The sequence below is a fragment of the Coturnix japonica genome, chromosome 6 (assembly GCF_001577835.2).
Source record: "Coturnix japonica isolate 7356 chromosome 6, Coturnix japonica 2.1, whole genome shotgun sequence".
Taxonomy (NCBI): domain Eukaryota; kingdom Metazoa; phylum Chordata; class Aves; order Galliformes; family Phasianidae; genus Coturnix; species Coturnix japonica.
Genome location: NC_029521.1, coordinates 26,835,659 through 26,849,795, shown reverse-complemented (window position 1 = coordinate 26,849,795; position 14,137 = coordinate 26,835,659). Strand labels below are relative to the sequence as shown.

Sequence of the window (14,137 nt, the reverse complement as noted above, 5' to 3'; positions counted from 1 at the left end):
ACAAATCACTCCCTGCAACAAACAGAAGACGCATTCTAAGGCAGTTTCCCCACAAACTTTAATCTATGGGAAAAAAATCTTGATTTATTATATAGCATTTGGACAGTTATGAATGAAAATTTGCCAAAGATCAGAATAATCGAGTCTTTCAGCCAAGCAGTTCTTAAAGAAAGAAAAAAAGCACAGAATGGGTCTGAGCAAAATAAATACAAATTCCACACTTTTAACCAACAGAACCTTCTGTATCATTCAGAAATATTCACAGATATCCAGAATCTTTTATCATCAAAAAGACACTCTGGCCTTTAAAATTACAGCTTCTTGATTTTTGTTTACTGATGGCCTTTAAACTGGAGGGTATCACTAACATGTGGCATCTGGTCATGCCATGTTTGTCAAATGAAAGAATTTTTACAGCTGCACTTTGATATTTCTTCCCTTGCCTTGAAATGTCTCTTTTGCAAAGCTATGATCTGTGAATTTTAAGGGTAGCAGCAAACCATTTACTAACAGTATCCATTGATCCTGATACCAGTGAGAATCATTCCCATTGATATCTGAAAGACAGAATCACAGAATGGCAGGGCTTGGAATGGACCTGCAGATCACTGAGTCCAACCCCCTGCTAAAGCAGGCTCCCCACAATAGGTCACACAGGTAGGAGTCCAGATGGGTCTTGAATATCTCCTGAGAAGGAGACTCCACGACCTCTCTGGGCTGCCTGTTCCAGTGCTGTGTCACCTTTACCATAAAAAAAAGTTCTCCTGCATGTTTGCTTGGAATTTCCTATGTTCACGTTTTAGGCCCTGGCTCCTTCTCCTATCACTGTGCACCACCAAGAAGAGCCTGGACTCATGCATTTGCCTTCCATCTCTTTAGATACTTATCAACATTAATCAGATCCCCCCACAGTCTTCTCAGGCTGAACAGACCCAGGTCATCCAGCCTTTCCTCACACTGTAAATACTCCAGGCCCTTTATCATCTTTGTGGCCCTCTGCTGGACTCCTTCTAGGAGATGCCTTTCTTTTTTGAACCAGGGAGACAACAGCTGGACACAGTTGTCTAAACGTAGCCTTACTAGGGCAGAATAGAGTGTGAGGATCACCTCTCTAGACCTGCTGTCCACTCTGTTTTTAATGCACCCCAGGATAGCACTGGCCTTCTTGGCCACAGGGGCACACTGCTGGCTGATGGACAAACTGTTGTCCACCAGAACACTTAGGTCTTTCCTTGCAAATCTCCTCTCCAGCAGCTCATCCCTTAACCTGCACCGAGTCTTGATTGATTGAACGGGCTACTAACACCAAGGATATCCTGGAAAAGGTCACCTGTTTTTACACAGTTTGCCTTTGGGGGCTGCAAGCAGCGCCATTCACAGCAAATAGCTGAGCCTCTCTCAGAGGCCAGGCCAGGCATTCATGTGGCATCCCTCTGAATGCTTGCCTCGCTGTGCCCCTTGCCCATTAATTAGCACACAATGGAGGCCATAGAACTTCAGTGCAAAAGGTGTTGTGAGCTTTGGACACAAAAGAAAGTAGAAAAGCTCCTTGGCTGTATGGTATTTTCAGTAAAGATGTTTCCAGTTTTTATTTTTCAAAAGACACTGTTACTCGTGGTTGTTTTGATTTTTGTTTCTATGCACAAGAGGGGAAAAAAGGGTTTTACTAAGCGAGTCTTTCAGTAGGACACCAGATGATGGATAGTCAAACACAGAGTCTCCTGTAAACACAGAGGGAACCAAAAGGTATGAACTGACTCATAATTGTGTCAACACAGGTCGCAGACCCTTGGTTTATTTCAGCCTTCCTGTTTTTCACAGATTTCTTTTCACACCACACTATTTTTTTTAGGACACAGGCTCTTTTCAGAACATCTTAGTGGGGTGCAAAGGCACGTATGTCTTTACACCAGAATATGGGCATTTACACACACACATAGGCTCCATTCCACAATTACAGCAGCAGCGTTTTCCACCCATGGCTTAAGTCTACATTAAATGAAGCAGAGCCTTTCTGCACAGCAGTCAATTCTAGCTCTAATCAAAAGGGAGAAAAGGTCCAGTCCATTCCATCCCCATTCTGAGCTTTTCCATGGAGGCTTTTGGGAAGGATCCAGAACAAAACCTCAGCAGCCTAATCCTCTGGTTCATGCAGTGTATCTTTTTTTTACCATGTGGCAAAGTGGCAAGACTGTCTGACCAGGAGTGCTGTGAGGCTGACACACAGCAAAGAGCTCTATGGTGAGCAGAACCTACCAATATTTATCTTGATCCCTAAACACACTGAATTGAGGTTGTGTCCTTTTCCTTGTATAAAATCATTCTTCTCTGGTGGTTGCCAATTTTCTTAGAGATTGGCAAAACAAGTCTCTCTGTGGTCTCTATTTCATCACTGAATTAGGCTGGCACTGACCAGCAGACTAAGAAGTTGTCAGGAAAAGAACTGATGGCAGACACACCATGCAGCTGGATCCATTACAAGTCATAGAGCAGTTCAGCTGGCAGGTGACTCAAAAAGGATGGTTCAACATATTACCTCATAGTACCACCTGTGAAGATACCTTCTCACCTGCAGTCCTGATTTCCTCTTAAAGGACTTGCAGAAAATAGTGCACAAAGGTGTGTCAAAGCCAAGAGAGTTGCAGTGAAAGATAATCTTCCCCCACACACCACCCTGAGTGCACTGGGTCAGCCACACACACATGTAAATGATTAAGTACTATAGACCCAGAGGATATGGCTCACATGAGGTGTGTTGACCTCCTGTATGAACAAGGGGAAATTTATATGTCCTGTTAAGAAACTGCATAGAGATGGTATTGTGATACCAGTGCAGGGTGGTACTGTTAAGCAAACCTGCCTGGCACAAGGGCAGCGGTTGCCACTTCAAACATCATACCCAGTATATAATTAATATTAACGCTCTATTATATCAGCAATCTTGCTGCTTTCATAGATTCTCACTTCCTGCCTGATAAAGAGCTACTTATTACAAGGTAATGCAGGTTGCAATGCAGGGATTCATTTCTTCATGTCCTTTTACAGCTACATTGGTTCTGGAAGGTACCAAGTCAAAGTACATGTTCTATATGCCAGAAAATGTTGAGTTTGCATGGCGGCATCACAGAAGCTACATGTGTGTGTGACCATCTCTAAAGTGATTCTATTTAGTGAGTAACTTCAATGCAATTCTGCTGAACCAGTTTTGACAGCACATTTTATGTATGCAATAACTTCAAGAAAAAAGGGATAAGCTCTTACCTATTGCTTTTCGGAGATCTTCGCACTGGCTAATGTGAGGGAATTTCAAGATTTCCTTCCACTTTTTGCTTTTGCCTTTGCGTTTCCCTCCACCCCCTGTAGAGAAAAAAAGATTGGGATTAGGTTGCTTTGGGTGCTACTCCCAGTTCAGAATTCACCATCCCAGTCATAGCTCTTATGCATATCTGTAATAGCTGAGTGAATGTGTCCAGACTGGGCCCCAACCAGTAAAGGCCATATTACCAGCCTGTGTCACATCATCCCTTGCTGGGACATTGGAGGATGCACTGCTGGCAGGGCCAGGCTCCTTTGGCCCCATGAAGCCTAATGAGAGCCAAAATGCTGTGTGTGTACTCCATCACCACCACTGGATGGGCACACAGCTCTAAAGCAGCTCAGTCTAAGAGGACACTTCTAAATTATTCTTCCTTTTTTTTTGCACTTTGACTGGGTGCTTTATTCCAGCCTTGGCTTCTTTTCAGGCCTGCCCTTCTTGCCCCATGCTTACAGCCCAGGAAGGGGCAGCCACCATGACAGCAGTGCTGCACAGAGCACAAGGTGCAGGCTGGACCTGGGGTTTCCTTCCTGGCTCTTTGGTGTTTCTGTCCTGCTCATAGCAAGCTTCCCTCTGAGCTTGAATACCCAGATGCAGTCTGTGATTCTCCAAGTCAGTGTTATCTACTGCAATTTAGCCCCGGCTCACAAAATTTGATTCACCGGAGTCTATTTTACATGCATGGCACATTGAATGACTAATTCAGAGCTGAGTTAATTCTGTAGAGAGGTTGGTAGAGTCACAATTGCAGACTGAGAGCGTGTTGGGTACTACATGATATTGCAGGCTAAATTAGGAGCGTGTTGACTCAAAAGGTAAAAGACCATTACAAAGAAAACATGAGCCCTGGTAATGATTGCTCTCTGTGGGGCATTTCTGATCCAGCAATGTCACCTTTGGCGTTGGAGTGCTCTCTCTGCATCTCACCTTTTATTCCTTCATTTTCAGTGACCAATGGTTTTGTCATCAAAGAGCTTGCCTCAAATTATTTTTAAACCTATTACTGACGGGAATTTATGGTATATCTACATTGTGCAATGTAGCACAGAGCTATCTGCACTAGCAGCAAAGGAACTGGCTTGTTTAGACTACCAGGAGCACAGCTATGTTGCCATTTCCAGGAATTGGTCTCCAGTAAATTGTAGAGGTCCGTGAGTGCCTTCACATCACAGAGCATTATGCAACACGGATACACTCTTTGGGTCCATAGTGAAATCTTCATCAACCGCCCTTCTTAAGTGCATCCAAAGCACTGCTGCTAAAGTCATTTCCTTTCCCATCCCTCCAGTCGTGACACTGAAGAGGCCGTCTTGCCCTGATCCTGCAGCACACATCACTTGGTCTCTTGTACTGAAGGTCCTAGGGATGCTCCAAGGCACCAACCACTTTGTGGGCTGTCAGAACACTATGATTGTCTGTTCATCAACTCTTCTGGAGTGCCCAACCCTGCTCTGGTCCCCAGCTGCTGCCTGGGTGGGATTAAGCATCCCACATTGTGTTTCCATTGCTTGTTTTCCCTGAAAGCTCAGAATCCCACATGACTCTGCTGCCACTCCACTTACCCCTCTTTCCCTCACTTCTGCACCTCCCTTTGTCCCTGCAAGAACAATAGCTCCAAACATTTCTGGACATGGATGAAAGAATCTGTTAGGCTGCATCACAGGTATAAGACTGGAGCACATCTGTTTCTCCAGCCACCTTTACTGAAGTACCCACAAAATGGTTGCATCAGTATCAGCACCAAGCAGTACACAGCACAGCACTACAGCACTTTGCACTAAATGGCAACACTGAGATTGGAACAGAGAGAAAACGATCATATCAATCTGAGCCAGACTGTATTTAAATTCCACACTATGTAACATATACATTGATATGTTTGTATTGGATGATGTATTTCTGACATTAAACTTTCATCAAAACTGGAGAAGGGCTCAATGGTCCCTTGTTACAACCATGATTGATGCAGCCAGTGTGTTCTCTCCTGTTTCGTGGCCATCCTCCAAAAATAAGCAGCCTTGCCTGATGAATCACTTGCTCTTAGCTGAGCATGAAGTAGCAATACTATTTTGCCTGTGACATCTTTATGCTAAAGATCCTGATCAACTGCTTTAATCGACCTGACCTTTCTGCTCTCAGCTTTTCTTGTGGAGCCAGCAAACCCGACTGGCTCCAAACGTTAATTCTAGGAGGTTTGAAGGACATAATGTGGTGAGACAGCTGAGATAGGGTAAATTGTCTAGCACAGCTAGCAGTTAAAAGGGGAGGTTTCTCTGAATAGATCAGTAACTGTACAGGTTGCAAGGGAAGATTTTCACACAGTCTTGATTGCTGCCTTTGCACTGTCTGTTCTGGGCAGGACGATTTGCAGTCTTCAAGTCAGCTTCTCAGAGAAAAGCTTGACATGTGCCATGTTTTATATGTGAGTTTCATCACACCAGCTTGGAGGGGCTGACTGCTTTAAAACGTTGACTTGCTGATAATGACAAAAGGTGAGCTCCCAGCAAAAGCAGGAAATATCAGCTCTATTCCCTTGTGTTCACTTAACAGCCCAGCAATTGCAAACTAGGGATTGGATCTAATTCTTTAACAGGTCAACCAGTCTTACAGGAAACAAAAGCATTTACTCTACATCCTCCCTACTGAAAAATACATGGTATTTTTCACATCATCTTATAATGTCCAATAGCAAAGCTAGATCAGTTCTCTGTGTGTAAGGAGCAAGACATAAGCAAAAGCATATGTGTAAAACATTTGGGAGCAGGAGCAACTCTCAGCCTAAGGTCCCTACTCTCTTTGCCTCCATTGGTTAGGATATATTTATTCTCCTAATACCCTGAGATGGGTATTTTCTTACCTTGTTCCACCGTACCATGTGGCTTTTAAGCATGGATCAGGTGGCTTCACACTTTTCTTCCATTCCTGTTCAAGTTAACAAGCCTGCATCACACTGTCCCATCAGACCTAGCTCACTGAAGTTCACTGCCTGCACCTGTGTCACCTGCAATCTAGTTAATGTGCAATCTAGGCAAAGTATCCACAGATCTACAAGGCAGGACTACAGTTTGCATCTTCCATTCTGCAACAGCAGACAGGCTCCCATCCAAGTGCTTCCCAACAAAGGTGTAGAGCTCATCAGCCCATCAGTTTTCTCTGCAAGTTCCCCATATTTTTTGCATATCTTCACTTGAGCAGCCGGCCTCTAAAACAAACATTTCAGTTCTTCTTTATGGGGAAGCTCACCCAGGATTGCCATTCTTGTTTCTTATTAGTGCCAGCTGTGCTCAGTCATACTAGCAAATGCAAATAGTTTATTTTCAAAGAATGAAGGACATTGTTTGCTCTGCCCCTTGCCACCTGCTAGAAAAAAAACAGAACACTGTTTCATCCTCACAAGATCTTCAGTGACACTCCTGATTGACCTGGGCAGGAGAGCATGAGGGCTAGGCTTTGGAAGCAGGTCAGTGTCCACCATCCACTGGAAGACAGTGTTTCCACAAAGCAGTCTGGTTTTTAAGATGCAATAAGATGTCCACAATATGCCCTCAAAAAAGAATAACATTCAAGGCTTCTCTTGTTGATGCTAATCTGCCTGTTATCTCCTGCAGCCTTTTTTGATGAACACGACTCTGAGAACAGTCACAGCCCATGATAACGGTTTCGTGCCCATCTTCCCCGCTGTCACGGCGTGTTTGCACATAAATCATCCACATGCTGCCACAAATGCATGAGCCTGACAACCACTGTGTAAACCATCCTATTGCGTTTTTGGAAACAAACAGCAGATGTAGTTCATGTTCAAGCCTTCAGAACCGCAGAGATGGGAATTTCGTGAGCAAAAACACAAAGTTCTTCCCAGCAGTCAGGCTGGCTTTGCAATCTGGACTGGTTACCATCACACCACAGGGCAAAATGCTTTGTTTACAAATGACATCTAAAGTTCTCATAACGCTCCCTTACAGAAGTCATTGTTCAAAAATAAATATTTATGGCAGGAATTATTTCAAAAAGAAGTCAAGCAGAACTGCAATACCTATGAGTGACTGAAACTTGATTTTAATAACACATTTGTATGTATTAACATTGTATGTTAACAATGTGCGTGTTAATATTATCCTTTATTAACAGCAACTGCCCTGAAGGAGCAGAGGAAGCCAAGATTAGTCTTTGAAAACTGGTCCTCGGGGCTTGATACTCATATGTCATGGCCATACTGGCACTACCATAGGAATATAAAACAGCCTTTGCAGCAGCTCCCTTCATGCCTACTCAGAGCACACTGAAGGGCTTCTAACTAAGCTGAAGAGAAAAACCACCTTTAATATTTTCTTCTTTTCCTCAGGTCTCAACTGGGCATTCAAAATAGTGGGGTTCTCCACACCCATTCGCCTGCATCCTCCACTGGGCAGTCTTAATGCACATTTGAGATTATTTATTTCAGCGAGTTATCTTTGGGTTTTATGGGCCAGTTCACACATGCTGGCAGTATGTCTGTCTGCTAAGCATGCTAAGAGGGAGTTTTTTGGTGATGTGATTTCCTGAATGAAGTTAGATTTTCCCCTGGGTAAGCACCTTCAGCTTGTCCGTTATGGCTGTCCTCTCTTACGCCCTGTATTTTAACTGTATTGTGCTTATCTGCAGCTGATAAGTAAGCCAAAAAGTATAATCAGCCTTTGTGCTACAAAAAATACCCAGAAGATACAAAATACATTGAAGACTTACAACCTATGGGGGAAAAAAAAAAAAACACCAGTAAATCTTATGAAAACAAAACCAGCTAAAACAGTAAAATGAAGCACAGCCCAAATTTCTTATTGTTGGTCTCACAGTGAGCAAAGCTACTGGCACAAACCAGGTACATTAACTATGTCTGAAATGCACTAACAGATACTGAGGGGTTCAACAAGCTGTTGGGGTGAACTGGGGCTGCTGGCTTCAAACTGAGAGGTACCTGGATAGTACTTGATGTAGTTGGCCACAAGAGCAGAAGTGACAATGCAACAAATTAATCTGGAGCCACTGTACCCCTTTGGAAGCTATTTTTGGACACGTTAGATCTCCTGACAGAACATGAGGAGGCCATGGTAACTGAATCCAGGAGTACAGGGAGATTGTCCATCAACGATGTAGGGAATAGGATAATATTTGCCTGTAGCAGCATTGATGATCCCTATGGTTGAACTGCCTTTTAAACAGAGCTGTTGGAAACCAGGATTACCAGGCTGCTAAGAATGTCAGTATCTCAGTGGAGTTCTGCCCTGAACCGGAGCTGAGTCAGTAATTCAAAGTTCTGGAAAATTCTGATTCAAAGACATGAAACCATTTCATTTTGATAACATTGACTCATCTCAGTCCTCTAATGTCAAAACATTATCACAGAACACATCAAGCAGAGTATTAAGATATATCATTGCAACAAAATGGGTAAGGTAAATTGACATTCTTTACTTTGTTGAAATGATATTTCTATATTGTCAAAAAGAAGATGGAAAAAGCAAATGCTTCTTTCTTTTAAGCAGACGCTTTCCTGTAAAGCCTTTCATTTTTAACAAAGCCGAGTTCTCAGAAAGGAAGATGCTTTTGTCAGAAATGTTCTCAACCATCTCACGTTTTGAAGTACATGAGAATGGAGCAAGGATGTGGCCTTCCCATATATGAATGCTCAATTGAATCAAAGTCCTATATTCCTTACTAGTTCTCTTAAGTTAATTTGCACAGTTGTCATTTATGTTGTCTGTAGGAGACTTACTTCCTATTCTTGCAAAGAAAGAATGCAAATCCCAGCTCCAGAAAACATGCTTGAATAGGGATTGATAACATCTCTCCAGGAAGGAACTGCTCCTTAAGCAATGGCTTCTTAAACTTATGACCTGTTCTGTATATTTATTATCCTGTTTTGGTAACATGTAAGCAAGCTGCTAACCAAAGCCTCAAAGCCCAGCCCTGCAAATGCAATTCCACCCCCACATACAAACCATGTTCAGCCCATTGCCCCTGTAGTTTCCCAGGAACATGTATGGTGTTCTTGAGTTCATGGGTGCTCATCAAACAACATAAATATTCTTAGGGCTGGTCTCCAAAGTCAAAGTATTGTCATAGATCTTTGCCAGACAATGAAATGCCGAGAAGTCTGAACAGTCTCTGCAGACTCTGCTCCTCATTTTGCAGTTTTGATGTTTAGTGACACAACAACAAAATGGGCAGCACAAGACAGGCTGGAGGAGCACACATGGAAACCTGGACCTGGCACAGTCAAATATGTGGGCTCTGGCTCTTCTGTAAATTCTGTCGCCAGTTGCAGGGGGAGAAGACCCAGCTCTGAGCCCTGAATGCAGGATCGCTCTGTCCCTGTCAAAGAGCTGTGTGGGTTTTTACTCCTGCAAATACTTCTGCAGTCTCTAAAAAAAGAACTTAGCCTCTGTGTTCCTGACATTTGAGTTTTATAAGAAATATTTCTGAACTGTGGGGAGGAGATCCAGCTGGATAGTGAGGATTCAAGTACGTTCACATCGTCAGACTGTAGACAGGCTCTGAGAACTACGTTCTTTTCTGGTTTTAGTCCTCACCTAAATAAACTTACTAACAGGGCTAAAGAAAAGAATTTTAGTAAACAAGAAAAGTTAGTGACTAGAGACAGGCTGTTTTATTAGGTCTGACTGATTTATTAGTTCCACCTAATTGGTGAAACTGGTAGAGCTTTGAGATGCTCTGATAAGAACTCAGAAATCCAGATGTGTTTTGTTTTCCATACACAAATAAAAGCATGCTCTTTCAATTCAGATGACTTATTTCTGAGAAAAGCAAGCAAGAAACAGTGTGGAATTTCCATGAAGGAGGCAGAAGAACAAATCCCTCACCAAGCATCTGGATACTCCATTTGAAGGTACTTGACTCTGCTCTCTGGTGGCACATATACAGACCCCCAAAATTTAAGATGCTACACACAGGTCACAGGTCTGTGCAGAGCCCGATTTGAGGTAGTGATGCAGCCCCCCATGTGCTGCCTGTGCACACAAATTCTCTACCAAATTGCTGCATTGCTATAATCTTTCCTCCCACATTTAATCCCACAAGAGATCCCGGCACAGCAGAAGTGCTGATGTGGATGCTTGAGTGGGAAGGCACTGACGAAATGCTATCAGGTGTCCGGTATCTTTCTATCTATCTCAAAGAATTTCTGTATTTTTGCAGTGGCCCACAGGATGATTACATTGGTCTCAGTGCAGAAAGACAGCTTGACAGCCATAAGTGTCCTTCCCTTGCCTCAGAAGTGATGTTTGGCTGGATCCATCCTCCTCTCTCAACCCTTCTCAGACATTTGACGTAAACAAGCTAGAAGCTGTGAAAATTATGCTGGGAAGCTCCTGAGAACACGCATACCAGCTAAAATACCACCAGAACTGCATTAGAGGAGCATCTCAGCTGTGACACCTCAGTGCTTCTGCTTTCAGAATCAGCCAGGAAAAAAAGTACAGAATCTTAATTTGTCTTCAATTGAGTCACTCCCCGTTTGAGGTCAGGATCAGACACATTCTTCTTTACCACAAAAGCAGATAAGAACCCTCTTCATGTTCCTGGCTCTCCTGTGGAATACCAAGTCAGATTCCCACATACAGCTGTAAGCACAAAGTACAAATTAATCCTAGACATATGGTTAGGGAACATAAAGAAGGGGGTGAAACCATCCCCAGAATGCTCCGTTTGAGTGAGCATCTGTCAGTGGCAGCGATGGGCTGGGCAGAGAGGAAAGGCACAGGCATGTACTTTGGCTTTAGACGAAAGAGGTAATGGGGAAAGGTGCACAGAGGGCTGATGTGGATATGGACTGAGCTGCAGCATTGCAGGAGGTTGTGGTGTGGCTGGTGCCAGGAGGATGAAAGAGCTGGAGAAAGAAAGACCATAGGGAGAGGGGACAAAAATAAGACAAGAGGTTTGACTACACATCTCCTGTATTCTTCCCCATAGCTACAAAGCCTGGCTTTGGCCCCATCATCTCATCTAGCAATAGAACACCAACAAGATCTTTCTGTGGAGACACACTCTGCTATTCTACCCCTGAAATCACATAAAATATTGTCTTCGAAAATCACTGACAGCCCAAGACATTCTGGTAACACAATTGCACGCATCAGCATTTAGGATCATTACTGCAAAAGGTTACAGAAGGGATTCAGGTTAACGGAGGTAATCTGTGATTATCTGATGTACCAGATTGCTTTGCCAGTGACTCACGCGTTCTGCCACAACAGATCGCAGCTGCAAATAGCTCGCGGGATAGAGCCAGCTCCCAAGCTAGGAAAGAGTGTCCTCGTTGTTCAGAGAACCCCTGCAGCACGGAGTGCCGGGGCACTGCAGGCGTGTGAAAGCCCGCGGAGCTTCGCCGACAGAGTCGGGAGGAGCGGAGCAGTACAGTCGCTCATTCACAGTGTTACTATAGCTACCAGCTGAAGGACTCGGTAAGAAAGGCAGAAATAAAAAGGGAAAATTAGGAGGTAGGAGACAAAAAAGAGGAAACTTGTAAAGCAAAGGCAGAGGGTTCCTCTGATTAGCTAATGATGTGCTTCCAAAGCAGTGGCTGAAAAATGAGGCTGGAAGGCTGCGTGGCACAAGCGTCAGATGATGCAAATGGCTCTCGGCTCTCCTCTCACCCACCAGCACCCACCCAGTTGCTGGCAGTGCTAAGCACCGTTTTCATACACACAAATCAGCAGCTTTGTGCCAGCGATGGATTAACTATTTCCCCTTAGCCCGCTAAGTCCCGACTCCCACTTGTGCTCCCTGCTGCCCCGGGGCCAGAATTAAAACAAGGCACAGGTTTGGCCCCAGGAAAAAACCTGGAAGAGAGAACAAGAGCAGCTACTAATTATGGGCTTCACACTCATCCTGTGCTCAGCTGTGACCCCTGCTTGATCCCCACCTGCGCAGTGGAGCTGCTGCTGAGGCACAGGGCCAGCAAACAGCTCTGGGGCTCAGCACCGCATGGCTGGTGGTACACAGATCCCTGAGCCTGAACGGTGAAGCACCAGGCTTGTGTCTGAACATCCCCCTCTAGTAGCAACGATGGTGAGGCTGGGCATTAGTCTTGTTTCTATTTCTTCTCAGCTCTCAGAGTGACCAAACACTGCTATCTCATTCTGGTGGCCTTTGATGGCTGACATGGTACAGTGGTCACACCACCAGTGATTCCAGGAGCAGGAAAGATCTAGATACTGTCATAGCCCTGAAGATGGAAGAAGAGACAAACATCATCAAGCAGTGATCCCATACCACCCACATGTCCCAGTGTGTGCACCTCTACCCTGGCTGAGTGCAGTTCCAGATGTCCAAGGTAGCTCAGTGCACCAACAGCAGCTGCAGCCAGGGACAGACACTAATACATACATGTATCTAACTAAATGCATAATTCCTGCTCACATGCCTTCCTGACAGCCAGCTGTTGCCTCTGCTTGCTGTTATCCTTGCTTGGAGATTAATGTCTGTGTCTAGGACAGCTTATTAGCAATTTTTATTACAAAGCATATACATCTGGCTGGTGGTGGGCAAAAGCTAAATCCTGGAATAATTAAAATACTGGGGCAGCTCCCAGGGAATGACAGAGAGCAGATATCTGCAGGGTCTTTACCCTGCCTCTGAAAGCCAATAATAGAGTGAGGTCAGAGATCGCTGGGCTTAATTGTCTGACGAATTAATGGTGACGAATGTCTGTTTTCCCCTCTCGTTAAAACTGACACCAGATTTTTCAGGGAAAGCAGAAGGGCATTTGGCCACAAAGGAATGTTTTGATGGCTGAAGCTGAGATTGTTGCCAGCACCAGCCCCTCAAACCAGCGTGGGTCAAACCCTCTCCCATACGAATTGCACAGAACTGCTGTTGACTCCAGCCCGGGACTGAACCTTCTGGGCTCAGCCCAGCAGCTGCTGATTGTCCTGCTCACTTTGGAAAGAAAGAATGTTTGTTTGGATTTTACTTTAAATATCAGATCCAGGTCTTCAAACAAGTTCTAAAAAACTCAAATTAGAGGAGTGTGAGTTGCATCATAAAAATCCGCCTGAGCTTGTTTCTGCCCACTTTGAAGACAAGTCAGAGTGCTAGGAAAAAAAAAAAAAGAAAAAAGAGAGAGAATACTAAAATGTATTATAAAAAGAAAGATTTCTCCTAGCATTTTCCCATTCCAGAAAATGTTTCTCTCTCATTGTCCTGTATACCCCCTGCTCAGCAAGGCATTTGTGAATAATAAGTGTCATTGTGGGAGGAAAAACAAAAACGGGAAATACTAGGGGAGCATTTTTATCCAGTTAGTGACATTTTGTGAAGTTGGCTAACAATTTTCTATTGAAACAACTTCTTCCACAGTAAGGAGCTCTGCTTACTGACTTGCTTTTGTTGCTCAATCTCATTTCAATTCTGATCTTAATGTGGAGCTGTAGAAATAAACATGAAAGCTTCTCTTTGTTCAGGTGCTTATGTTAGTTTTGAGCTGTTGTGAAATAGGTTGAAGGGCACATCTTTCCCATTCATGCAAATATATGTGAACCCCTCTGGTGTTTAATTTAAGCTACATAAACAAGGAACAAGCACTTTCTGAATGCTGAAATACTGTATCAACCCAGCAGCCAGTTTCTACAGTCACTCCTTACATCTAAAGTCGTTGTTCTCATTATGGAACAGGCTGATATCTTTAACTAATATCTGTAATATGCAACACTGTCAACAAGGATGTGTAACATTGAATTAGACTAAAGTCTAAATATTCTTTCAGGAGTGTATTTCCAGAGAGGTCACGTCGACCAGTGAGCAGACACACTGGTTTTCAAGTAAATC

At 43.8% G+C, this 14,137-nt stretch overlaps 1 protein-coding gene across 1 annotated transcript in view; it reads right to left on the bottom strand.

Annotated features, from left to right (window-relative positions):
* Positions 1 to 14,137, bottom strand: part of GRK5 (G protein-coupled receptor kinase 5) — a 146,127-nt gene that overhangs the window by 79,904 nt on the left and 52,086 nt on the right. The window contains exon 2 of the mRNA XM_015867417.2: positions 3,262 to 3,357. Coding sequence (XP_015722903.1) covers positions 3,262 to 3,357 — 96 coding nt within the window. The remainder of the gene's footprint in view (positions 1 to 3,261; positions 3,358 to 14,137) is intronic.